Genomic DNA, 26675 nt, shown 5'->3' on the forward strand with positions numbered 1-26675 from the left:
TCATGGGGCCCTCCTTCTCCAACTGCAGTCTCTCCTGAATGCTTGAATGCTCACTGTTTGCTGGCGAAGTCGTAGTTTGCATCCTCTGACGGTCATGATATTTTCTCATTTCATTGCACCCCACAGTAAGCTTATCACCCGCTCTTTTCTGTCCATGTTGGTGCTGTATTGATAGTATTTTAAATTGAATTCTGGACCTTTGGTCTGCAACTGGGAGATGTGGATCAGATCAAAAAGGGTTTGCTGACATCAAAGTGTGTCTACGTAATCACTATCTGTCAGCAGCCTGTCCTTTGGTTATACATATTGATCAGTTCTGATGTTTCCAGTGCATTAATTTGTCCATGACAATTTTCTTAGTTAAAATTTGAGTAGTAGGACCTCTGACCTCAAATGACCCTAATTTCTTCATCTTGGAGACCTCCTACTCAATAGGAGGTTGTTATAGATAAGATCAATGACATTTTGGTAGGTGATCATCAGTTTGGGGAGATTATGGTAGAATTGCTAAGTTCTCCTTTGTTCTGCACCTACTGAAAATATAAGATGCATCAGTTCACTGGATCATATTATTGTAGTTCAGAAAAATATCTGGAGGGGACGAACTTTATAAACAGGGTTGAAGACCCTTACCAGCTTCTGGTGGTCAGAGAGTAACGCGAGGTATCTGCTCCTCTTCCCATCTCTCCCTTTTTGCCCAGCTGCCCCTGGTAAAGAAGCCTACCATCAACTGAGAGCGGAAGCTGACATGGATGAGGATTCCTGCTGGTGGCTTGTCACTGTGTTGCAAATCCCTGTGTTGTATTAGAAATCACTGTAAAAGCGTCAATTTTTGCCTCCCTGCACAATGACTTCTTCCCAGATGGATGCAGTTCATCCCCATTTATATTGCTGGTCCTCAACAGGCTGGAGAGGGCCGGATCCACAGCCCACACGGGGAAGATGCAGCCCTGCTGAAGGCAGTGAATTTGCAGTCATTTGCACCACCTAAAGATTTGGCCATTTGTCTTGAAACTGGCTTATCATCTCTGCAACCCCGGGGCATGTTGCTCCTTGCTTGCTTAATTGGCAGTTTAATCAAAACCTGACGTGCTGTTTCAAATATGATTTCTCCCGCTGAACAACTCAAGCTGTCGCAGTGTTTCTGTGCCTGTGTCTGCTGTACGCCGGGAAGAGCTAAAATGCATGGCTCTGTTTCCTGGTGCCGTGAATCCGAGCAGACTTGAGCTGTCCAGGTGCTGTGGTTGTTTAACGATGTTCGCGTTCCCAGTTTATCACTCACCTCCTTGCGGGAGGTTATCCCCAGCGGAGCTGGTAGGACAGGGCACGTGAGCGCTCATCTGCTCCGCTGCAAAGTCCAGCAGCCTGACTTTGTCACCGCATCTCAGGGGGGTTAGGCATCCGGGGCTATATTCTGCTTGCTTCATTTTCTAAACGTCCCCTTAAAAATACAAATTTTCACATAGACAGGCTCTACATTTTGCTCTCTGACATTGAAAGTCAAGGCTGTCAACTCTAGTGACCGCACTGTTGAGCTCAGTGATATTTTTTCCAGAGCCCCAGCCACTATGATTACAGGATTTTCACTTCTGTTTAAAAGTACAAAAGTCTTCTTGCATTTTTAAGTGGAAAGAGAAGCTTTAAAACATAGTTCCTGAAGACTTTGAGGGACAGCAAGGAAAAGCCTAAATCCATAATATTTATTATTTCTTGTGGGTTTTATTTGCTTTTGGCTTAAAAAGGCTAGGTTGTAACCTCAGGATTTGGGGGTGTCTCTCCTGGTTTGTACATGCTTGGGATTAACAGTGAAATGTCTTCACAGCACCAAATTTTGAGCAATGTCATTTCAAGCACCTGTCAAACTGAGTTTTTTTCACAGGTTGGGTTTTTTTTTTCTGGTTGTCCTGGAGCTCTAAGCTTGTTCTAGTCATTTGTAACCTTTGTCACCAGCCTGGGTGAGGTAGCTGGGTAAAACCCGCTTCCCTGCTCATCCGGTTTGTAAAGCAGAAAGCGTGGGTATCTGCCCTCAATCCACAGCACGGATGTTTTGTTGCCCTCCACGTTTTCTAGCGATTGCTCCCTTCTTTTGGCCTCATCCCCTAATAAAATCTTCTAGTGGTTTTTAAACCTCTGCTTATCCTGAGCAGAAAGCTGCCTTCGTATCAAGGAACAGGCAGTTCTTTTGCAATCTGGCCTGTCATCTTTATGAATCTAATTGGGGAGATTCGGCTGACTTCTTGCAAAGGAAAAGCTTTCAGAGGACTTGCTCCCTGAACATAGTGATACAGGGTCTGATACCAGGGTCTCCAGCTTTCCGTGAAGGTGAGGAAGTCTTGTCCTTTTCGTAGATGGGTCAGGGTTTAGCTCTTTTTTTTCACAGCTTCTCCCCTACCCCCACCCCGCTATTTCCTGTCCCTCTGGTTCTGTTTGATTTGCCTGGAAATAACAACAGCATGATTCCTCAAATCCAGTAACTTGAGAGGGCAACCCCATCTCTAATTAAGTCATCCCTGGAGGGAAGGACAGTGAAAGCTTGAACTCCCACACAAAGAAGTTGCCTGTGCAAAGGAGCTTAAACTCACTCTGGAAGCATAGACTGGAACTAAGGGCAGCACGGCCACCTTTCCTGGTGGTGTTCCCCTCCATCTGCAGGGGCTGTAGACAGGAGGTGGACTTTTGGCTGAGCCTTGTGCAGGATTCAGCTGGTTTGCTTTAGGACTGATGGCTGGTTTTAGAAAGGTGAGTTTATGCTGCTCTGAAGGTGCCACAGTGGGGTCACAATTACTTCCACAGCAGAATGTTGTTTTTTTTTTTTTAATCTCCTCTTCTCTTCTCTTCTCTTCTCTTCTCTTCTCTTCTCTTCTCTTCTCTTCTCTTCTCTTCTCTTCTCTTCTCTTCTCTTCTCTTCTCTTCTCTTCTCTTCTCTTCTCTTCTCTTCTCTTCTCTTCTCTTCTCTTCTCTTCTCTTCTCTTCTCTTCTCTTCTCTTCTCTCCTCTTCTCTCCTCTTCTCTTCTCTCCTCTTCTCTCCTCTCCTCTCCTCTCCTCTCCTCTCCTCTCCTCCCCTCCCCTCCCCTCCCTTCTCCTCCCCTCCCCTCCCCTCCCTTCTCCTCCCCTCCCCTCCCCTCCCCTCCCCTCCCCTCCCCTCTCCTCTCCTCTCCTCTCCTCTCCTCTCCTCTCCTCTCCTCTCCTCTCCTCTCCTCTCCTCTCCTCCCCTCCTATCTTCCCTTCCCTTCCCTTCCCTTCCCTTCCCTTCCCTTCCCTTCCCTTCCCTTCCCTTCCCTTCCCTTCCCTTCCCTTCCCTTCCCTTCCCTTCCCTTCTCAGATTGTGCTGCTCCAAGAATCCCTCTGCAGCCAGTGGGCTCATTTGTAATACAGGTTGCTGAAAGTGAAATACTCTCTTCTATCAGATTTTTGTGTACACGCAGTTCTGGCTGTAGTGGTCACCGAACCATTCAACAAATGTTGCTTCAGTTGAAACTATCATGTCAATCAGAACTGGAATGGCCGATATTATTGAGACTGTGTATTAAATCCCAAGGAGCCAACCCAGTCAGCCCTCCCTTTGAGTGGCACCAAAGCCAGTAAATGCTATTAGATATAACTAAACAAGAAGGATTAAACAGAATTACTCTATCCTTTCCCTGGTGTAAGAAAGAGAAGCGTGTATACATTCTGGGCTCCTCAGCAATGAGATAGTCATTACCATTGTTCATTGTGAAGCTATTTCTTTAAAAGTTGTGAATCCCCCGTTGTTCGGGTATGTAGTCAGAAGTAATGGCATTTCTTCTTCCTTGCTCAAGTGGCGAGAGGGTGAAGGAAGAGCTTCATGTCACTGACAGAGGTCAGGTTGGCCAGAGAATTGAAGCTTGAGTTTGTCAGTTCTTCAATCAGATCATTTAAGAAACCCAAATGCAAGGTTAGGCATTAGCCTGTTAGAGGAAGCTTAACTCGAGATGGTGGTCAGGGCTAGCTTATGTGAATATGTAAATCTTTACACTCATTAAAGCAACAAAGGGGTTGTAGCTCTAAAGGGAAAAAAAAATTCTCTTGCCTTGTGGTGTTGGTCGATTGTGTTTCGGAGGGGAGGGAATGTATGACTAAGGACAATTTGAATATTGTCTATTGTGAAGGAAAATATTCATAACTAAAGCTGTCTATTAATTTTATAGTGGCATATTTCACTGCAAAGAGTGGGATCTTGAGGCAGAAGGAGCTGAAAGAGTTTTCAGCTGGACTGAACACGCCACCTTTTGGGTGTACTTTTCAGACCCCAAGGTCTCATTTTCAGTCACGCTGTATGTCTCCTGTAATCCTTCTTGGGGCCAGACAGACACATCAGAAATGATGTAGTGTAACGTGCCTCTTCTCCCCACATGTATGCAGCTAGATCAATGGGATCACGAAATTTGGCGGTGCCTTGGGACCCTCGCTGGCAAGGCAGAGCGCTGCCCTTGCAGACCTTTCTGTTGCCCTTGCCGAGGACAGACATCCAGCATGACTCACACAGTGCCAAGGAGGCTTGGGCGAGAATTAATATGTATTATTCAAGAAGTACTAATCAGGATCTTATTGTTCTAGGCCGTGTTCAGACTTATAATCAAAACTGTCATCTGAAGGCCTACAGTAACATTGTGGGAACTAAGATAAGAATAATCCAGAGATGTGCTTGAAGGATCTTAAAAATTTAGGTTCCAAATACAGAATATCTGACACTAAAAAATTATATTTGACCTTGTATGAAACATCTGGCCTGTAGAATGATTTTTAATCTATGGCCCTGTGCTCTGCACACCGTTATTTTGGAGTCAGTGGGGCTGTGCAATTTCTGACCCACCGCAAACTTCTCAGTCCCTGACCGTGTAGAAAGAAATAAGTGTAGGACAGCAGCAGGAAGGGAACAGATGGTAAAACCTCCTTTGTTGCCCCTGGCTTCCTGAAGCAATGAAAAGGGACACAGTGCAGTTTATGAAGTCCATAATTGGCTTCACCAAAACTAATATTGATAAGCTACAGACTTCAGATCTCTTTGAATCTATAAATCAACAATTCTGCATGGGTCTTTAAAAAGAAAAAAAAAAATTTAAATTGGCCACATTGAGCGTGCATTCCCCCATCTGAGTTTACAGCAGGGAGGTAAAGAGGAAAAATAAACAAACTTCACCATGTTTTGACAATTAGCTAGCATAATTGTGGAGGAAGACCCAACAAGCAAGACAACAGTTGTGTTGTACAACTATGTTACGTGCAAAGGTGAAAAGCATGCAAAACCAACACAGCCTGGAATTGTATTTTTAAGGCACTTTTGGGCTGCTTGGTATTGCTTCACCTTACAGGACTGGGGGTTCCAGGAGTTCCCGGGCAAGGCAATAGAAAGAGGTGCTGTTTTACTGACTGTGACAGGAGCATACTTAATCTCTGCTATAAAGCGGTAAGAGTGCTCCCAGGAGTTGACCATCAAAAATCGTATTCAAAATTGTCACTGATGTGGAAAGGTTACAGATATATTCACAGCTAGGGATGAGGTTTGAAAATGGTTAGATTTCGTTTTCTTTGGGCCGAGCGAGGGGGAGATGATTCCTAATGTTTATCGAAAAAAAATCCCAGTAAGGCTTTGTTTGGATGGCGGATCCAGCAGCTTGCCTGTTATTGGCATTGGAGTTAAACTCAGGCCTAAAAGCTCTCCTTCCTGTGCTGCTGCTGTCTGTACCCAAAACCTACTGGCTCTGCCTCGCCGGCCATCAGAAAGTCCATATGCAGTTGCTATATGTGAGATAGGGAAACTGTTGTATTGAGATCCTCTATCTGTGCGCAATGAAGGCGTGTGAGAGACTTTTGAGACCTTCCTTTTCCTCTCCCAGGTTTCTCCATCCAGCCTAGGTTAATGAGGAATAGTGCAGCAAAAGTAGGCGATCTCTCTCCTTTTCTCTCCCTTCCCTGGGACTGAACTGAAAACATGGATTCTTTAGGAGGCTTTTGATTGAGAGGGAAAACATAACAACAGAGAGGACGTCTGTCATTGGATCAATTTGCCCAAACAGCTCTGTTTTTTCGGCTGACAGCATTTTAGCACTCAGAGGGGAGTTGTCAAAATCTCTCTACAGGCAACCATGTCCTTCACACCGAGACATACTTTATATTATCTCAAAAAGAAAGAAAGAAGTAAAGAAAAATAAGAAGGTGAAGTGACTTAGATTACTGTTCTTTTAGGTCTTGGAGAAGATACTCACCCTTGTTTCATTTCTTCATCAAATAACATAGTGTTAATCTCCTTTGCTGCTTGATCACTCGCTTTGGGATGGAGCCTGTCCCCTCGTGCAGGGACTCTGCACCGTCGCCGGAGCTTGGCAGCAGGAAGCAGCTCCCGGCAGGCTGTACCGGCAGGCTGTACTGCCTGTCTCAAGGCTCCCGTTGCAGATCAAAAGAAGTGATTAATGAAGTTAGGGTGCACTGACCCGCTCAGAAAACAAATTATTCATCTCTTTGCACTTCCTTAATGAGAGAAGTTGATAAAAATACCTGTAACAAAGACTGCTTTAATCCTTTATTGTCTGTCAATCCTTTCTGGGCTGCAGTGGCAATGAGGAATAGTCACAGAAACCCACGGAAGATAGGAGTTAAAGTTTTTGTGGTATGTGGTCGTGTGGCTGTGGAAGATGAAGTTCATTAAGCCGGACAAGGGGATGTACATCGGGAGCCAGAGAAGCAGGCCCATGGATTGAAATTGTCTCTTGGAGGCTTGCAATGATGAGTTCGTGGAGAGAAACTTGTCTGATGTAGAAGGTGAATGGAGGCGAGGTCTCACCTGCTTGGGAGGTGACAGAGGAGAAAGAGAGAGGAACAGAGCAGAGGTATAGGCTGTCCCAGGGAGGTACGATGTGGAGATAGAGACCGTGCTACGCATGGAAAGACATTCAGGCTGCCAAATAAAGGCAGAATTGGAGGGGACATCTTCTATAGCCTGTCACAAATGGAACAAAGCAAGAGTGACAAATTCTTGGACCACATCTCACAATACTTGAAACCACAAGACACTTCAATTACCATCTCCAGGCTGGTGACTCACAGATCTACCTGTCTACTTCGGACGTGTCTCCTACCATGTAATCCAGCATCTCAGATGATTTCCCTGACAACCCCACTGGATGCTTTGCCACTGAAATTTAAGCTCAACGTGGCAAGAGCTACTGCCTGATTTCATCTTTTCCCCAACTGCTTCCCTTTCTGCATGAACAAGGACAGCACAAGTAATAGAAAGACAGAGCTGTGTCCCAAGCTCTGCCTGCGAGACGTGAGCGTGCTGTAACGCATTTGGCTTTCGTTAAAACCCTTGACCTGGAGTTGTGAGACGTAGCTCTCTAAATTATGCTGGCAGGTGGATTAAAAGCTATCTGAGAGGTGGTGAAGAAAGGATGCAACTAGTGGGGGTCTCCCTGGGGCAAGGAGGGAGTCTGGTGTGGGGAGGAAGGGGACGTCCAGATACAATGCCACTACTGTTCCCAGGTGCGGGTTTTTGTTACGGTTAAACTGATAGCTGTCCCCATCCCTCCCCTGCTCTTTTATTCTTGCCCTTGCCTTTGCATCAGATCTGGTACTGCCGCCACGGCGGCCTGAATTGGCTCTGCTCATTGAGCTGGTGGAAAACTAGTAATTATTGTTTTCAGTGGGTCGTTTTCCATCAGATCAGCTCTTGCTCGCTCTGTGCTTCCATTAATTGCCAGATCTGCTGCAAGGGAGGGGATGGAAGTGCCTGGCCGTGTCCCAGGGGAGGGAAAAGCGCTGTGAAATGGGTTAGCTATAACAAGAACTGCTCCCTTGGTTAAGAGTGCCCAGCTAAGAGAGATGGGGGAGAAAAGGAATGTGGGCTATAGTGAGAGCACAGCAGCAAAGGGCAGGCCCTAAAGGAGCGCAGATAGGGGGAAAAGAGCAAGCAATGGGAAAAAATAAGGCAGAAACATCTCAGACAGGGAGGCAGCAGGATTCCTCCCCCCACCGAGAAAGGGAAAACAAAGATGAAATCTCTTGACAGCAAGATCTGCTGCTCAGCGTCTGGGTGGGCAGCCCCAAAAAGATACCTTTCAAAACAATGTAAGGAACAATTATGCCTCTGCAGGAGATAGACTGGATGGCTTTGGCTACTTTTCCCTCCAAAAAGTCTTCCTAACTTCTCCATCTCAAGTCTTTTCAGCCTCATCTGATGTGAAACAGGCTGGGCTTGACCCACTATAGGAGTTGGGAGCATCCTGCTTGAGTTTTGGAACAAGAGCAGAGTAAGGATGGGAGGAGCTGGCACAGCGCTCTTCGCATCAGATTAAATCTTTGGGAGTCAATCAGGAAAACCTCCCTGGGGTTCGCTGTGTTCACAGTTGCTAAACCCACTCTGAGTAGTTTGTGGTTACCAGTGTTCACCATCTGCCCCAGGGCTCTGAGGACTGCATTGCTCCAAATCCCTCGGTCTCCTCTTCACCAAAATCCCTCTCCTCCTCCCCTCTGTTTTCCAGTGTCGGTGACTGGTAAATTGTATTTCAGAGCACAGCAAGTACATCTGGGAGGGGAAGAATAATACGATGTGTCATGTTTCTTTATCCTGCCAGGCAAACTTTCTGGGAGTAAAGCTCAAAAAATGTGCAGCCCTGCCTTGGGAAAGCCAGACCTGCATACGGCCTTCCTCCATGTGCTGCCATATGGGGGGGGAGATAGGAGGTCTTTAACATTGTTTAATTATAGTGGCACATGTTAAATATTTCCTGGATTTTCTTCCTCCTCTTCTTCTTCTTCTTCTTCTTCTTCTTCTTCTTCTTCTTCTTCTTCTTCTTCTTCCTTGCTGGCCCTTATACCAGGCTCTCATATCACAGGATAAATTCTGAAACGTGTGCTGGAGGATGCAGAGCATCGCTGGAGCAAAGGTGGTGCTAAATCAAATGTTTTAGGTCCTTAATAGAGGGATGAGGTTCATCTAAACACAAACCAGAAATTACAGCGTTTGCACAGCAAGGCAAGGAGTCTTAGTGTGACTTGAAGAAGGATCTTCACCTCTGACTTAGCCGAGACGTGAGTTTCTGAGTCCTAAATGCCGCTTTGAAAATACGCAGCTGCCACTAGTGAAAAGCCTCCAATTGCTTCAGCTGCTGTAATACTCAGGCAGTTTTTAACCCATTCCGTTGGCATTATTCTTCTCCTTATTTTTGCCAGCAGTTCAAACCTATCCTAGGCCATTCCAGGTAATGGCTGTCACATGAGGGACAGTTTTGTCATTAGAAAAGGCTATTTTGATTTCCTTCCTCTCATGGTTAAAGCTGTTGTTTGTTGTGACAGAATCAAAGCAGGAATAGTGTATCCGCAGAAAAGACTAGTCCATTTTATCATGCTTTCTGCTCAAACGAGCACTGCTTTTGGATTTGCATTTACTCTAAAACCCAAGATGCACGTGTGACAAGGACTTAGCCAAACGTCTCCCCAGCTCAGTCCTCTCCCTGCATCCTGTATCGAGCTTTCTTCCTCAACTCCAAGGTTTTCTTCGCGCTTGGCAGCTCCTGTGGCTGAGCCTGCAGGTTGCTCTGGTCAGTGCTGGGGGCTCGGCTGCAGCTTAGGACAAGAAGTTGAGAACCCACCCCTTCCTTCTCATCTGCAAATTGGTGAGTTTTCCTGTTGACCCCTCTCTTTGGGAGAGAGAGAAGCAAAACGCACATATCAAAGCAGGTTTTTAGTTTTTAAAAAAAGTGCAGTCCTGCAATCCCGCACCTCCTACTCTCAGATATTAAATTGCCTGTAAGATAAGATGCGTGAGCACACATTATTGGCATTTGAAAGAGCTTCTATTTTATACATTTTATGACAGCTTCAAAAGCAATGTATAGCTAAAATAGTTGCAATATTACAACTTTGCTCCTGTTAAGAACAGTATGGGAGAACGAACATTTGCATGTTGTGCTGGCTTTGCAGAGGAGCCCTCTTCTCGGTGTGGCTTGTAGGCTCTCTGTCAGTGCCCATGGAGGCTGCCAGGTACAACAACCTCCATCCTCCGAAGGCAGCCCTGACGAGGAGCCAGTAGTCCCTCCACAGCTAAGTCCTTCCACACTGGCAGGTACCCTACTTTTTCTGCTGCAGTTTAGGCTTGTGGTGGTTCCTGGTATGAAATACAAAAGGCAAAATGGCAGGAGAGCAGAGGTAATGTAGTCAGAGAGAGCCCTTTGGAAAAGAGGGTTTTCTTGTATTCAGAGGCATGCACAGCTTCAAGGGAAGGACAAGGAAATAATCCTGGGAGGCAGAGAAGAAGAGAGAGCGGATGAGTTACGGCTACCCTAAGGAGTTAAAAGGGCAATGAAAGATGAAAGAGAGATGTACAGATGAAAGAGAGATACTCCATAAAAGTCCATGAATAAATTAAGCGGTGGACAGAATCAGTGCTAACTCTGACATGTCTGAGGTAGAGAATGGCTTTATAAAAGCTTTATTTAAAAAGAAAGCTTTTAATGCAAAATGGAAAAGGGTGGGCAGTGAGGAAATAATGTTTTGTAAAGATAGTCATTGATGAAAGGCAGAAAAAAAGGCTGCCAGGAGAAGTCTGAATATATGCCGAGTAATAGGTCTAAATGAAATGTATTTAATGGCATGTCAGAAGAGTTTGTTAGCAAACCTACCAGCTTTTTAATTTCCCTTTCCATATGTTTTTATATTTGCCTACATATTATGGAGTTCAAAAAGACTCATGAATGGAGAAAAAAGGACAAGAAAAAAAATGTACTAATTTTGGAAATTGAAGAGCATGAGAGTGATGATCCTGGAAATTGCAATCCAACAAAGTGGAGTGCTTTCTTCAGTTAGATAATAAATTAGTTTTTTGAAAAAAAATCTCATTAACAGTTAGAGGATTAAAGAAATGTGGCCAAAAAGTAATGTTTTTTACAGATCAGATCATCACAGACAAACCGGACTGCTTTTAAAAATGGAATTTTTCAGTGACGTGGGAAAAAAGGCCACAGCTTGCAAAATATACTCTATCTGTAAAGATACTGCAAAAATGTCAGTGTTTTTTCCAAGTCTTTTCCTTAGAATATATATTCAGCATGCCTACTGTGTGCCCATCCCATTGTTATTAAAAAAATGATGTGAAGAACTGAAATCAAAGTCTCAGGAATCGATGTGTGGTTTCATGGTTATTAACTTAACTCATTAGTGATCCAAGCGAGTGAGTAAGAGGAATGAGGGATTAAGTCACAGAATCACAGAATTGTAGGGGTTGGAAGAGACCTTCGGAGTTCATCTACTCCAACCCCCTGCCAAAGCAGGGTCACCCAGAGCAGACTGGACAGGAACACATCCAGGCGGGTTTTGAATGTCTCCAGAGAAGGAGACTCCACACCCTCTCTGGGCAGCCTGTTCCAGGGCTCTGCCACCCTCACAGGAAAGAAGTTTTTCCGCATGTTCAGATGGAACTTCCTGTTTTCCACCTTGTGCCCATTGCCCCTTGTCCTGTCACCAGGCACCACTGAGAAGAGCCTGACCCCATCCTCTTGACACCCTCTCTTTAGATATTTATAAGCATTGATGAGATCCCCTCTCAGTCTTCCCTTCTCTAGACTAAAAAGACCCAGGTCTCTCAGCCTTTCCTCATGCGAGAGGTGCTCCATTCCCTTGATCATCTTCGTAGCCCTCTGCTGGACTGTCTCCAGTAGTTTCCTGTCCTTCTTGAACTGGGGAGCCCAGAACTGGACGCAGTGCTCCAGATGTGGCCTCCCCAGGGCAGAGTAGAGGGGAAGGATGACCTCCCTCCACCTGCTGGCCATGCTCTTTTTAATGCACCCCAGGAGACCATTGGCCTTCTTGGCCACAAGGGCACATTGCTGACTCATGGTCATCCTGTTGTCCGCCAGGACTCCCGAGTTTCTCTCTACAGAGCTGCTCTCCAGCAGGTCAGCCCCTACCCTGTACCGGTGTATGGGGTTATTCCTCCCCAGGTGCAGCACCCTACACTTGCCCTTGTTGAATTTCATTAGGTTCCTCTCCGCCCAACTTTCTAGACTGTCTAGGTCTCTCTGAATGGCAGCACAGCCTTCTGCTGTGTCAGCCACTCCTCCCTGTTTTGTATCATCAGCAAACTTGTAGAGGGTACAGTCTGTCACCTCATCCAGGTTGTTGATGAATATACTGAACAAGACCGGACCCAGTACTGACCCCTGGGGAACACCACTAGTTACAGGCCTCCAACTGGACTCGGCATCACTGATCGCAACCCTCTGAGCTCTGCCACTCAGCCAGTTCTCAATCCATCTCACTGTCCACTCATCTAACCCACACTTCCTAAGCTTACCTATGAAGATGTTATGGGAGACAGTGTCAATAGCCTTGCTGAAGTTGAGGCAGACAAAGTCCACTGCTCTCCCCTCATCTACCCAGCCAGTCATTCCATCATAGAAGGCTATCTCATTGGTCAAGTATGATTTCCACTTGGTGAATCCATGCTGACCATTCCCCCCAATTACATAGTCAGGATCAAGATACCTCATAAACCTTTTTGTTAATCAACAGAATCACATGTTTTCTTTGATTTTACTGTTATTGGCAACAGTGACATCTGAGAGGGTTGAAGGAAGAGAGGCAAGAGGGATTGCCTAAAGCAAGCCCTGGCAGTGGGACTGGTACACAAGCACACAGATAAAACTCTGAGTCAGGAGTCCAAACTAGAGGGTCAGAGCAGTGGTCCTTCTGGCTCTAATGGTATTACAAGTTTTGCCACTGGCTCCATTAAAAAACACAATTTTACCCAATAGATCTATACAAGATTTTGAGGCTGATCTCTCTGGTGCAGCTCAAGTTGGTCGCAAAGACTGACAGCACAGGTTTTACCAAGTGACGCATGAATTTTGCAGTTTCAGATGTTTAGTTCAAGCCCCAGCTCTAGGGGGCTCCAATGGCTCCAATCTCCCCCTCTCCAGTTCCAGCTACTGCAGAAAAACACTCAAAAAGGGGAATGTGAAAGCCTTAATGAAACAAAGGGATGGCAGAAACACTCAACACCTCCTTCTCCAAATTGCCTGGTCCTTCAACTGTTTTTTCTGTGTGTTGGGTCTGAGCTGACAATGGTGGAGCACCAGGAGGTGGGACACGGCCTCCCTTGCCTGCGTGACCATCTCTCCAGCTGTCAGGCTTTCTTTTCTACCCACACATCTATTAACCCACAAGCCTATTTGATTGACTGCTCTTCGACCTGAAGAGCTGCCCACACAATAACCAATAACCTGGTACCTGTGCCTATAGGAGAGGAAATGGCTGGTGTCAGGTCCTTCCCAAATTTTTCAGGATACTCCAAAAATACCTGCATCTCTTTAAATTAAAATTGTTCAGGTTTTAGTTGTTAAAAAAAGTAAAAATTTCTTCTGACAAAATACCAAAGGTCAATATGTCTTTGCTGGTGGTGGAAAGTTGGGTATGCCTCATATCATAACAGCTTGCACAGCCTTCTCCAAATCCAACCCTGACTATAACCATCTGGTGTTTCTGCAGCTGTCTCCCAGGTAAAAAAGTAAACAGCAATGAAATGTAATCATCAAAGTAAGGTGGGATGAAGTTGCCAATTTCATATCTGATCGCTAAGGCTGGGCTCTGTTTCCCTTATTCTTCTTGCTGGCGAGGTCCCGCCACTGACATGGTTGATGGCCGTGGCTCCCTGTGAGTGGCAGTAGCAGCGCAGGGGGAGCAACAGCCAACAAGGGCTAACACTGGAAGACAACTGTGGGTCAGTCCATGTCTGCTTTATTTTGTATCATACCACAAGGATTCAGGTCTGGCCAACACTGCATAAGTGTCAAAACCATCTCAGGTGAGATGGGCCAAGCAGAAAATGTGACATGGGTAGCCACAAACTCCCTGTCTTCTGTTCACGCTGCCCCTTTCGATGAGGACAGACGTACGGCATCCATAGTAGGCAGGCCATATGCTCATGCCGTGGCAATGGGAAGAGAGGCGTGTTTGGTACCAGCAATTCTGGGAGCAAAACATAGATATGACCTTGAAAGTCTGCCACGTGACACAGCCTTCCTCAGGTAGAGGGAACAGGGGAGATGTTTGTGAATTAGAAAAAGTGCCTAGCTGGCCATTATTATCAGGCCTGACACATGAGAGATGCAGCACATTTTAAAAAGCCAATAACTTAGAAGAACAAAAATAATGTTTTGTGAAGACTGAAGGAAACATAATAGCTTGGCCTAAGGGACATTTTTTTTTTTAAGGGATCTCGATGCTCACAGACAGAAAATAAACATCCACACATCTTAAAAGTCTGCCCCTAAGTGATGTAGTCATCTACGGATGCCATGATATAAAACTACAAAAAAAAAAATCTGCGAATGCGTGGACTAACCAAAGAAAGTAGCAACAAAGCAATCATCTCATCTGTTTATCTAGTAAAAACACTTCCCCCCCCTTCCCCGATCCTTTTTGGAAACATGCCCACTGTTCGTAGCATCTCACAGGGCAGACCTCCCTCCTGACCCTATGCCAAGTTTCCAGTCCCTGTGACATTTGATTTTTCTAGAGCACAACTGCTATCGTCATGTACACACGCAGGGAACCTTCCTGCCCAGCCCTTGCTCATTTTCTCCCTTAGATTTTACTGTGCACTGTTACAGAATAAACCTGAATAGAAACGTAAAACTGGAAGATTCAAACCCCCAAAAGCAAAGAGAAAGAATGCCAACATTTACTAAACTAGAAATAAGCCTTTTTAAAACATCTGATGAGAGACCTCCTAAAGATCTGATGACTTACCTCCTAAAGCTCTGGTGCTGGCAATGCCACGAAGATAACTAAAATCACCAGAATGGCTGATCCTCATTTTTCCCTGCTGCTCCTTTCCTCGGTGCCCACGGTACCGTAGTGGACATGGACAGTCCTGCACCTGACTTGCAGTTCTCCCACATGCCTGTCCCAGCTCCAGCAGCAGCAATGAGAAGCCACCAGGAGATGTATTTTTTAAACAAACATGCTCCAAACATTTTGTCTCAAGGGGTGAAAGTCCCCTTTCTTTACTGTCCTCATCCAGAGACAATCACTGCAACACATTTTTTTCTGCCACGTCAGACTGCATCTCTTGCTCATTTTCCCACCCATTTTCCAGCCTCTTTTGTTTTTGTCTTTCATGGGCTCACCAGTTCTCAAGATCCTTCTTAGACAGCCTAGCTAGCATTGCATGCAGAGAATGTAATTTAATTTTGTGCTAGTAGCTCTGATGACCCAGTGCTCCCATGCACTGCCTCTCCTAGGCACCTTGTTGTAAGCACCTCCAAACACAGCCACTTGCTCCCCAGTTCAAGAAGGACAGGGATCTACTGGGGAGAGTCCAGTGGAGGGCTACAAAGATGCTCAAGGGAATGGAGCACCTCTCTCATGAGGAAAGGCTGAGAGACCTGGGTCTGTTCAGCCTGGAGAAGACTGAGAGGGGATCTTATCAGTGCTTGTGGAGTCTCCTTCTCTGGAGACGTTCAAAACCTGCCTGGACACGTTCCTGTCCATCCTGCTCTAGGTGACCCTGCTTTGGCAGGGGGATTGGACTAGATGATCTCTGAAGGTCCCTTCCAACCCCTACAATTCTGTGATTCTGTGATTGGGGCCACAGATAGCAGTGGAAAGCCTTTTTTCCTTGTATAGGAAGACTGTGATGAGTCTGAAGAGCAACTAAGCTGGCATTCATGCCCAGAGAAAGAAGCACAACAATTGTTTGCATTGCTATTTTATAGAGAGAATATTAAAACCCAACATTTGATTTATTAGCATTGCGAGAAGTGTACAGTCTAACAGAAGTCAAGTTTGATATTTTTTTGGAAGTACTGTGTTTTGCATCAGTAGCAAGTAGATAAAAGCTTTTGGCAACTTGTTTCATTTATCACAAAAGATCATTTGATGCTACTGCTTCCTCCGTATTAGGTAAAAGCTTTTATAAAACATTCATAAACTTCCATAGATACTACTGAATTGTAATGAATGTCTAAAAACACTTGCAGATGTTTTGTAGTCTTTTATATACTGTGCATGTATCTTCTTAACTCCATCCTATACCTTTAAGCCTGCAGAATCATTCTTTTTTGTATTTGAGATCACTTGGTCCCAAGAAGACCAGGTGATAAAAAAACTTTTTCAAAGGTCAAGACTGAAACCAGGTGCCAGCAATGTGCACATAGGGCAAGATGGGCCACCAGCCCTCTGGGCTGCGTTAAGCAGAGCATAGCTAGCAGGTCAAGGGAGGTGACCCTACCCCTCTGCTGGGAGTGGTGAAGAGTTTCTGGATGTTGGGTCCACAGAGCAGGAACTTAGCGGAGCCAGTCCAGCAAAGGGCCACAATGATGATTAAGGGACTGAAGCGTCTCTGTGTGGGTAGATGCTGACAGAGCTGGGACTGTCCAGCCTAAACCAAGGGATCTTACTGGTATGTCTAACTACCTGATGGGCAGAAATAAAGAAGATGGAGCCCTTCTTAGAGGCATAAAGTGACAGGACAAGAGGCACAAATTGAAATACAAGAAATTACACTTAAACATAAGAAAAAGCTTTTTTTTTTTTTTTTTCCCCTGTGAGGATGGCCAAGTGCTGGTACAGGGGACACTAGCCATAGGCTCTTGTTGCCCTTGGGCTGGACTAGGTGATTTCCAGAGCTCCCTGCCAACCTCGGGTATTTTGCATTTCAGTGGGGTCTTTGATGCAGGGACCGGGGAGCCTGTTGAATGGTTGTAGGGGCACCAATCCTGCACATTGAGCAGCTTGGAGTGAGAGCACACTGTCTGCCTGCTTCTGATGCAGAACCGAGCAGCTATTAAATGGTGGCTTATGCTCACTAATGACATCAAATTGATTTTTAACATGTAAACGAGAAGGGGAAAGTGGGGTAACTTGTTATGAGCTATGTGTTTGCCTGAAGCAGATTTCCCATGTTAAAGCACTTAAAGCAAATATAGAATTTATGATGCGTCGGTGGATTTTAAACCTGAATAACGTCCAGTTGTTGTAATGGCTAATAATGCAAATTATCTGAGTCAGCCTCAGCGTAAAGTGGTAAATATATCCTGCCCATTCAGACACAATTCTTCCCCCTCCCCCGCCTTCCCCATTAATATTTTATCCCCAATAAAGAGATGTTTTCAACATATTATGTGCACCATCATACCGTGCTTGTGGTATTCCTAGATGTCATTACAAAGAATCCAGAAGACTGTGCTGCTGCTCTGCTGCCTGTGCCACTAGCTTGGAAATTGCTTGGAGCAACAACAGCAAGTGTCAACAGGGAGCAGTATTAATTATTTGGAATGTGTCTCATAAGAGGAATCAACTGCTTTTATTGCAGCACGAATATTACTTGAAACAGGAAGGTTACTCTAGCTGTTATCGTAATCTATGTATCATTAACTTTCCATGTTTAGAAAAAGAGATTAACAGCCCTGTAAATTGTTACAGTAAATAGATTAATTATCACAACATGTTTTTTATTATAAATAGAAGTTTCTCGATATAGTTACCTCCAAATTACTGGAGAAAAATTGAGTCTTTAGCAACTGGGAAACTGCACGGTGGTGCTGGGAAGCAAAAAGCTTCCACCCAGGTGAAAGCGATGCCGAACTCTGCAAACTGATTTCTGCGTCTTCTGCAGGTGGGAAAACCAGATGCAGTTGTACTTCATACCGCTCTCCCTTCAAAAACTGCAGTGACACAGGAAGGCTTGCTTCCCTCTTAGAGTGAGATCAACAGATTGAATGGGCTTGTGTGAAATCCGTTGTCTTCTGTGGCATATGGCCTTCTAAGAGAATATTGTGCAAAATGTATGTGGTAGTGGTAAAGCAGGTATAGCTAAAGTTCAGCGTAGTGCCCAGGTCTGCATGGAAAAAGGAAAAGAAATGGGAGTGTTTTCAACTTTCGGTCAGGTGTCTCCACACAATGGAAGCTCATTGTGAAAAATGCACAATAGAACATAGTATTTGCAAGCTTGTTTGGAATCCAGTGCCATAAAAATGCTGTATGTTTAATTATAGCCCTGATAGATCTCTGAAGGAAACAGTGGAACTCAAACACTTATTTTTCCACAGGGCAAGGTCACCATGGGCAGGTTTCCTACATTGCCCCACCGATCCACCTCGATTCAGACCTGGAGAGACCGCCATCCAAGGGTGAGTCAGTGATGCCGTCTCCATGCACGTGCATTGGAAACCAGCCACCGCAGTGGGTGCAAGTCATCCATTTGTTCATAGAGCCTCCAGGGTAAAGTCACTACCCTTCATCCAAGGAAACTCTTGGGAGAAAATTAATTCCTGAGATAGAGCTGTATGAGAGATAACCATGCCCCATGTGCCCCATTATATAACTTTGAGCATATCATCTTGTTCAAAAACTATTTTGCTCTTCCCACTAGTTTACTTCTGTAGGGACAGGTATATCTTGTGTTCTGCCCTCTGCCTTCCTCCTTTCCTTCCTAACGGCAGCACACAGGCATAGGGAGCTTGTGGCAGGATGCAAAAAGCCTGAGTTCAGCTATCCCTCAGGTCAGTTGAGGTACAGAAGTGGTCGTGCAGCGGTTCAGGCCTGGATTCAATCCGTGTTGCCATTGCTCAAGGTTTGTTCTAGAGCTGATGAGGAGACATGTTCACTCCAGAGGATGACTGCAATTTTTGGTGAGCTGATTGCCCTCAGGAGCAATGCTAGTAGCTGATACGTATGGAGTGAGTCCAGAGTAGCCCTCCTAAAAGAGGTGCCTCTCTTGAATGGTGCAAATAAAGTTATATGAATGTGAGCCCTTGATTTCTCTGCCCCATTTGGAAGATCATCCCCTGGCTGTGTTGCGATGAACACCTAGTGTTTGCCCCTGTGGCCTCAGGAAATGGGCTTGGCCCCAGAACAAGCATCCATGCTGGTGCAGACTTCTTATTCCTCCCTTTGCTCCTTTTAACTAGGTTGTCAATATTCAGGATATTGTCAATGTCAGGATATCAAAATGACCACCTTGCCCTTCTTGGAATGGGTAATAGCAAAGCTAAAATCAAACAGGTATGTGGAGGAATTTCTTGGTCAGCTGCAGAAATATGTATGAACATCAAACACAGGGAATGTTGCAGAAGGAGGGGAATAAGAGGAGAGACAAAGTGTGTTAGCAGGGAGATGCACTATAGCTTAAGTTTGGGGTTTTTCCTTCCTCCTAGTCTCCAAAGGGTGCTACAGCAGCTGAAAGGGTAGGGGATCGCTCTCTGTAATGATTGTCGCCATTCTGCCCCGCCACTGTAGGGCTGTGAGTGTAAGTTTGTGTGCGCACGTTTTCCTCTTGGTGCTCATGATCGAAAAATGCAATGTGTTAATGCAAGATCAAGCTGGATAGACACACTGTCAGTATGTAATATGAAGAAGGCTGTCTTCTGTATCTTAATTGGTTATCCATCTTTAATATTCTGGGAGACAAAAAAACCTTTGTGTTGGTGAATTTCAGCTGCTCCTCCAAATGGTCCAAGGACTTTGTGGGCTAAATGAAAGCATGATGTTAATGCTCTTGGTGTGAAAGGCTCCCTTAATTTTGAGTGAGCTTTTCTGCCAGCATCCATGTGGGTAGATCTTTAACATGATCGAGTAAACATTTGCTGGTCTTCTTTCCCTTTGTAAGTGTGAGCATGTGTTTTCTTGGCTGATGCAGTAACAAAAGCTAAGGAATTGACTCTTGCTGCACAGAAGCAGCCTCAGCACTATCATTCTGCCATGATTCTGCCACTTTACTCCGCTCTGGTGAGACCTCACCTGGAGTACTGCGTGCAGGTCTGGAGCCCTCAATATAGAAAGGGCATGGACCTGATGGAGCGGGTCCAGAGGAGGGCCACCAAAATGATCAGAGGGTTGGAGCACCTCTTCTATGAGGACAGGCTGAGGGAGCTGGGGTTGTTCAGCCTGGAGAAGAGGAGGCTCTGGGGAGACCTCATAGCGGCCTTCCAGTACCTGAGGGGGCCTGCAGGAAGGCTGGGGAGGGTCTGTTTACAAAGGCCTGCAGTGACAGGACGAGGGGCAATGGCTTTAAGCTGGAGAAGAGCAGAGTTAGATTGGATATTAGGAACAAGTTCTTTCCTCTGAGGGTGGTGGAACACTGGAACAGGTTGCCCAGGGAGGTGGTTGAGGCCCCTTCCCTTGAGATATTCAAGGTGAAGCTCGACGAGGCCCTGGGCAACCTGGTCTAGTTGGGGGTGTCCCTGCTGACTGCGGGGAGGTCGGACTAGATGACCTTTGGAGGTCCCTTCCGGCCTGGACCAATCTATGAATCTATGAATCTATTCCTTGGTGGTTCCTCTTGCACCTCTGCAAGGGGGTACCAGGTGCTGGGTGGTGGAACTTGGGTGTGAGGATGTTGGATTCACAGTCCTCTCTCCAAATCTGGTGTTGTCATGAGGCTGGTCGCATACAGTCTCCTTGCAGTCCACAACCTCCATTCAGCTTTAAGTGAACCACCCTGAGATTTGACACATGTATTTGAGATTGTCAGCTTCTTCTAAGTCCCTTGAAAACCTCTAGTTCTGTGGTAAAATTTACTACCTTGATTTTTTAGCAGAGCACTCCAGTAAATACTTAAAGGGAGGGTGTCAAGAGGACGGGGCCGGTCTTTTTTCAGTGGTGCCCAGGGACAGGACAAGAGGAAATGGGCATAAACTTGAACAGAAGAAGTTCCACCTAAACATGAGGAGGAACTTCTTTCCTGTGAGGGTGGCAGAGCCCTGGAAGAGGCTACCCAGGGAGGTGGTGGAGTCTCCTTCTCTGGAGACATTCAAACCCCACCTGGACACGTTCCTGTGCAACCTGCTGTAGGTGGACCTGCTTTGGCAGGGGGGTTGGACTAGATGATCTCCAGAGGTCCCTTCCAACCCCATATCATTCTGTGATTGTGACCTTCTTGCTCAAGTCTGTCTTTGATGTTGGATGTGATGATTCAGAGCTTACTTAGAATAGGTCAATGTAAATCCTTGCTGTGGGGTCTGGGGCAACCTATGGAAGACTCAAGGATGCTGGAACAGCAGCAGCCAAAGCAGCTGTGCCTTGCTTTCTCCAAGATAAAAGAAAAATCTTCAGCTATCTGCCATTCATGAGGGCACAGCTGCCTCTGCAAGATGAATGGCACTGCCGCCAGCAGCAGGGCAAAGTGGGTCAGACAGAACAGTTGCAGCACTTGCAGAGAAAGTAAAATGGAGTTTATCCAACATAAACTGCTACATTAACTGCTTCCACCAGGAAGCCAGCAGGTGGGAGGGCGTCCACCCCCCCAGTTGAGAGATCTTAAAGAAAGAGCTGCTCAGTGCGGAAGGATTGATGTTACTGCTGGTACGTGCTGGTAAAAGGACTTGAATCCCCTTGTGTAACTTAATGGGAGAGGGAGAGGGAGGCATCCAGCTCTGAAGGCATCGGTCTACAAGCTAGTGACTAGGGGGTGTTAAAAACATAGTAATTGTCTCCTGGGAGAAGAGCAAGGCTTTCCTCTAGCCCTGGGATCTGGGACGTGTAGTTCTACTTGTATATCTGCTGCTTCTTTTCCAGCCACAGCACCCAAAATCCCCAAATCCATTTGAGTGTTGTAATAATCATTATTTTTTTCTAGTTGTGTGAGGATTTTTTTGTTTGTTTGTTTGGTTGGTTGCATTTTCTGACACCTTAGGACATGCTCAGGTCACATTCCAAGCTTCATCCCGTAGCTACAAGAGCTGTTTTAAACAAAGGAGACAAAACCACCTCTGTCCTGAAGCTCTCATTTGTTCTCCACATTTCCAATAGCTGGAACTCTAAGAGAAGCGCAGCGTTGTGAGAGTCATCATAAACCACTAATGCTGTTACTTTGGTGCTCTTCATTTCCCTTGCACTGAGCTGAACACCTGGGGCAGTTCAATGTTGCACTCTGAGTGGCAAAAAGAAGAAGCCGCCGTACAATTTTCATAGTAGAAAATGGAAATAAAGCCAGAGTAGGGATATAAAAGCATCTTTCCTTCCCCTATTATTAAAAAACGATACAGCTTTAGTGCTCCTGTGGGTCTATGCAGTTGCAATTCTCAGCTGGCAGATTTATTTGTAACTGCCTCTTCCTTCTCCTTTTTAAAAAATTTATTACTGGTGACATTTACACACATTGTTTATGCATGCAGGGCATTTTTACCTGCCTTTCAGAGTCCTGGTGCTAGTAGTGAATGGAGTATAAACTCCAGCAGTTTACTAGTACATTAATGTCATTGTGCGTTACAGAGTAATTACTCTGCGCCACTGCTCCGTACAGTAACGCAGTAATGACACTGTAAATCACTTAATAGAAATGAGGTCCTGAATCAGCATTTTGTATCACGATGCTTCATAACCCTCACCCTTTTTTTTTAATTTGATGGTGTTTCAAAATTAGTTCCATATATGAAGCACTTTTAACCGTGACTTTTACACCTTCTCTCACTCTAACAATCCAGATGTGATTACATGATTTTTATGCAACTGTTTACACCATCCATACGCAGAATAGTTCCAGGGGTAGCTGAGACCTCAGGCTGTGATCTCAGAGACTGAAGATTAAACCCATGTTTAAAAATGGATCGCTGGTTACTGACAATAGCAGATGAGGGTGATGCTGATACTCTGTCTTAGGAAGGGATTTTATGGAATTATCATATATAGGAATAAATTAAATTTATCATTTGGACTTAAATTCTGCCAAGTACTAAAACAGAGAAAATAAGTGAATTAAACTCACTGAGTCCACACACTAAAACTATTTATAAAGCTTTATAGAAGCGGATTTTAGCATATATGGGGAATCATATTAAACACGAAATACATGCCGGGCAGTCTGAGGACCTCTTCTCCCCGCTTGAGCTAGCATTTCACAAAGACTTCCTTCAAAGTTGAAGCTCAGGGAGTAGTTGTCTTGGAGACTGATAAGCTTGAACTCAGTACATTTCCAAAACATTAATTGATAAGCAAAACTGTGTATTTGTCCCTGGTTCTAGAAATAAATAGCAAATAAATGAGGAGTGGGAGATTCTCACCCTTCTGTGCAGATTTCTCCTCCCAGCCAGGTTGTTTTGGCCCCAGTTAAAACACTGTGGGTGTTTTTTTTTCTCCTGTGAGCCTCAATTGTGAGGTTCAACTTCTGTAGACACAGAACCTCTCCGTATCCTTTGGGCAGCGTGTCAGGGAGGCAGCCAGAGCTTTTTCTGGGTTTTCCCCCTTTCTTCTCCAGCTCAGGAGAGTGTCTCTTTGTGCTCTCTTCCTTCAAAAGCTGGGTCCAATCTGCCATTTTTCTCCCCCTTTGCATTTGCAGCGTCTGAGGGAAAGCCATTCCTGAATGTCAGAAGCACTGTGAGATCTTATTACCAAAAATAGAGCAGGTTTTTTCACGCACACGTTCTGGGTCTTGGTTGGTTTTTTTTGTCTCCCAGAGGTCCTGGAGAGGGTCGATGGCTTTGCAGATGATGCGGGAGGATCTGACAGCTGGGCTCATTGCACAGCCCCAGTCCCCCTCCCCAGGTCCAGAGGAAGGGGAGCGCTGGGCACCGAGGCCCAAGGGCACTCCTTGCCTTTATTCAAGCTGACACACGGAGTTAGGTGTTCCGTGCTTGCCGGGCCCTGAGACACCAGCTCTCCTGCCTCTCCAGGCCCAGTGCTACAAGGGAGGTGCTGTTCAGGAGCCTCTGCTCTGACCCGATGGTGGCCAGGCATCTTCTCTTTCCAGGCTTTTTAATTTTCTGCTGGAGTCCGCCTAGGAAGGCCATTCCCTCAGCTCCAGAGTCCTTTACAGTATCCCTCTGCTTCGCTCCAAGGTCCTGCTTTTACTCATCCTGTTCCTTCCCTTAGAGTTAGTTCCAGCTATATGCTTCCAGCTTCTTAAGGCGATGCTGTTTTCCTGCCCAGGGGAGAGGCTAATTCAATGCCTTTGAGCCAAGAGAGCAGCAGGCACTGGATGCTGGCTGGGATCCCCCATGCTCAGGAGCCTTATTCCCTTTTTTCTTATGCAATGCTGGGGTGCAACATAGTGTCCTGCTCTTCCTTGATCTCGTAGGGGGTCATCTGCTTTGCTTTTGCTTAGCCTTTTCTCCAAGTATGACTGCTCTCAGAGCTTCCCCTTCGCGACCGCCCTGGGCGCCCCAGAGGATCTCACTGCCTCCAACGCGGGGTGTGAGTGCTCACTGCAGCAAGCCAGCGACACACATGCAACGTTTTCTTGTCCCATGTGGCTTTTCAGGTAACTTTTCAGGCGTGCAGGTACCTGGTGTTGCACTGACTGGCCAGGAGGACTGTTTACCTTACCTGCACAGTCAATCATAGAATCATAGAATCATTCAGGTTGGAAGAGACCCTTGGGATCATCGAGTCCAACATTCAACCCTACTCTACAAAGTTCTCCCCTACACCATATCCCCCAACACCACATCTAAACGTCTCTTAAACACATCCAGGGATGGTGACTCAACCACCTCCCTGGGCAGCCTGTTCCAGTGTCTGACCGCTCTTTCTGTGAAGAATTTTTTCCAGTCTAAATGGAAAGGTCTTGCATTGACTAGGAGCTTTACACGTACTGTGAATTTTCATCTGCCTTGTTTTGAAGAGGTCTGTACGGATTTGTTGTGTTCTTTGTCATGATGGGCAGGCTCATTTAAAGCCCTCAACCTCAAGGCTGGAGATGAGTCTTCAGACAGCTCAGCGTGGCAATGGGGTGGGTTTGGGGCAGCGTGGTAGATGCGGATGCAAGAATGCATTGCCAGGTATGGAGCTCATTCGGGTTGTGAAGACAGTGGAGCGTTGAGCTCTGATATAAGGATGCAGTGCTTTTCTCAGTCTTATCCAGAGCTCTCAAAAAATCTGTCATTGTGGCTCAGATCCATGCCAAAACGTCCACCTTCCTGGACTACAATGATTTCCCTGAAGCAGGCAGCTGGTTTAAACATGGGCCATGCTCTGTATCTGTTAATTCCTCATTGGGTATCATGGGTGGTGATAACTAGTATCATAACCGGAGTAGCCAGAGCTCCTGGAGTTTCTGGGCTCCCCAGTTCAAGAAGGACAGGGAACTGCCAGAGAGGGTACAGCAGAGGGCTACAAAGATGATGAGGGGCCTGGAGCATCTCTCTTATGAGGAGAGGCTGAGGGACTTGGGTCTTTTTAGTCTGGAGAAGAGAAGGCTGAGGGGGGATCTGATCAATGCTTATAAGTACTTAAAGGGTGGGTGTCAAGAGGATGGGGCCGGTCTTTCTTCAGTGGTGCCCAGGGACAGGACAAGAGGAAATGGGCACAAACTTGAATATAAGAAGTTCCTCCTAAACATGAGGAGGAACTTCTTTCCTGTGAGGGTGGCAGAGCCCTGGAAGAGGCTGCCCACGGAGGTGGTGGAGTCTCCTTCTCTGGAGACATTCAAACCCCCCTGGACACGTTCCTGTGCAACCTGCTCTGGGTGGACCTGCTTTGGCACGGGTGGTTGGACTGGATGATCTCATAGATTCATAGATTGGTCCAGACCGGAAGGGACCTCCAAAGGTCATCTAGTCCGACCTCCCCGCAGTCAGCAGGGACACCTCCTACTAGACCAGGTTGCCCAGGGCCTCGTCGAGCTTCACCTTGAATATCTCAAGGGAAGGGGCCTCAACCACCTCCCTGGGCAACCTGTTCCAGTGTTCCACCACCCTCACGGTAAAGAATTTTTTCCTAATATCCAATCTAAATCTCCCCTTCTCCAGCTTAAAACCATTGCCCCTCGTCCTGTCACTGCAGGCCTTTGTAAACAGATGCTCCCCAGCCTTCCTGTAGGCCCCCCTCAGGTACTGGAAGGCTGCTATGAGGTCTCCCCGGAGCCTCCAGAGGTCCCTTCCAACCCCATTCTGTGATTCTATGAAATCTTACAGCCAGCCCGCAGTCCTCTTGTTTGCTTGTCTTGTTATCATCAGCAAGGTCCCGCTTTATGTCCTGTAGTTATCCGTAGTCAGAAAGAGTTAATTGCATGCCGTTCCCCATTTTCTTTTTTCCTGTGGTATTGAATTGTTGCTCTTACTTCTTTGGAATGCGTGTTTTCTTCGCAGAGGGGCACCTCGGGGCATTGCTGTTTATTTATAAGAGAACGGCATTCGCTCTAGCAGAAAGCCAGAGCTAACAAAGTCTCTCAAGGAGGAATGCTAAATCCTGTATGCTGGTGGGAACTCTTCAAAGTATTTACACTTTAAAATACTTAAGGAAATTTGGGGGGGGGGGGGGGGGGGGAGAGGAGGTGAGGTGTGGAGAACAGTCTGAGTGATGTTTAACACCTTTTCCATTATTCCTGCTCATCCTAAAAAAAAAAAAAAAAAAGCACTTTTTAACTTGGGTTTTTTTTAACAGCTAGCTGCTGCCTTGTAAAGGAGTTTTGCTGTGGAGATCAGCATGAACTGTGATTTAAAGATACCTTGAAATGTTATTCTTTGTAGGCCCTTTGAAGCTACCATATGACCTGATAAGCTCAAAATGGACATAGACATCTACCCGGCATATTTTTTGATGGTGGGTTTCATTTTCCGCTGTACTGAGTCGTACCGCTCGCCATTGGCAGTCGAAGTTTTCACTCACCTGACAGTGGCAACAGCTGGAAAGCAGAGTCAGCTATGGCAGTGCACCCTCAAGCATCACTAATCTAAAGTGAATGTCCTACTACCAGGTTGGAAAAAAGCTGTTGAACCAATTCA

General features: G+C 45.9%; 1 protein-coding gene across 17 annotated transcripts in view; it reads left to right on the forward strand.

The window, feature by feature from the left end:
* ADGRL3 (adhesion G protein-coupled receptor L3) overlaps positions 1 to 26675 on the forward strand; it is a 288036-nt gene that overhangs the window by 119153 nt on the left and 142208 nt on the right. For all 17 annotated transcript variants that reach the window (XM_074147553.1, XM_074147555.1, XM_074147559.1 and 14 more), the window contains one exon: positions 18066 to 18146. In XM_074147553.1, coding sequence (XP_074003654.1) covers positions 18066 to 18146 — 81 coding nt within the window. The remainder of the gene's footprint in view (positions 1 to 18065; positions 18147 to 26675) is intronic.

The sequence above is a fragment of the Numenius arquata genome, chromosome 5 (assembly GCF_964106895.1).
Source record: "Numenius arquata chromosome 5, bNumArq3.hap1.1, whole genome shotgun sequence".
NCBI classification, from domain to species: Eukaryota; Metazoa; Chordata; class Aves; order Charadriiformes; family Scolopacidae; genus Numenius; species Numenius arquata.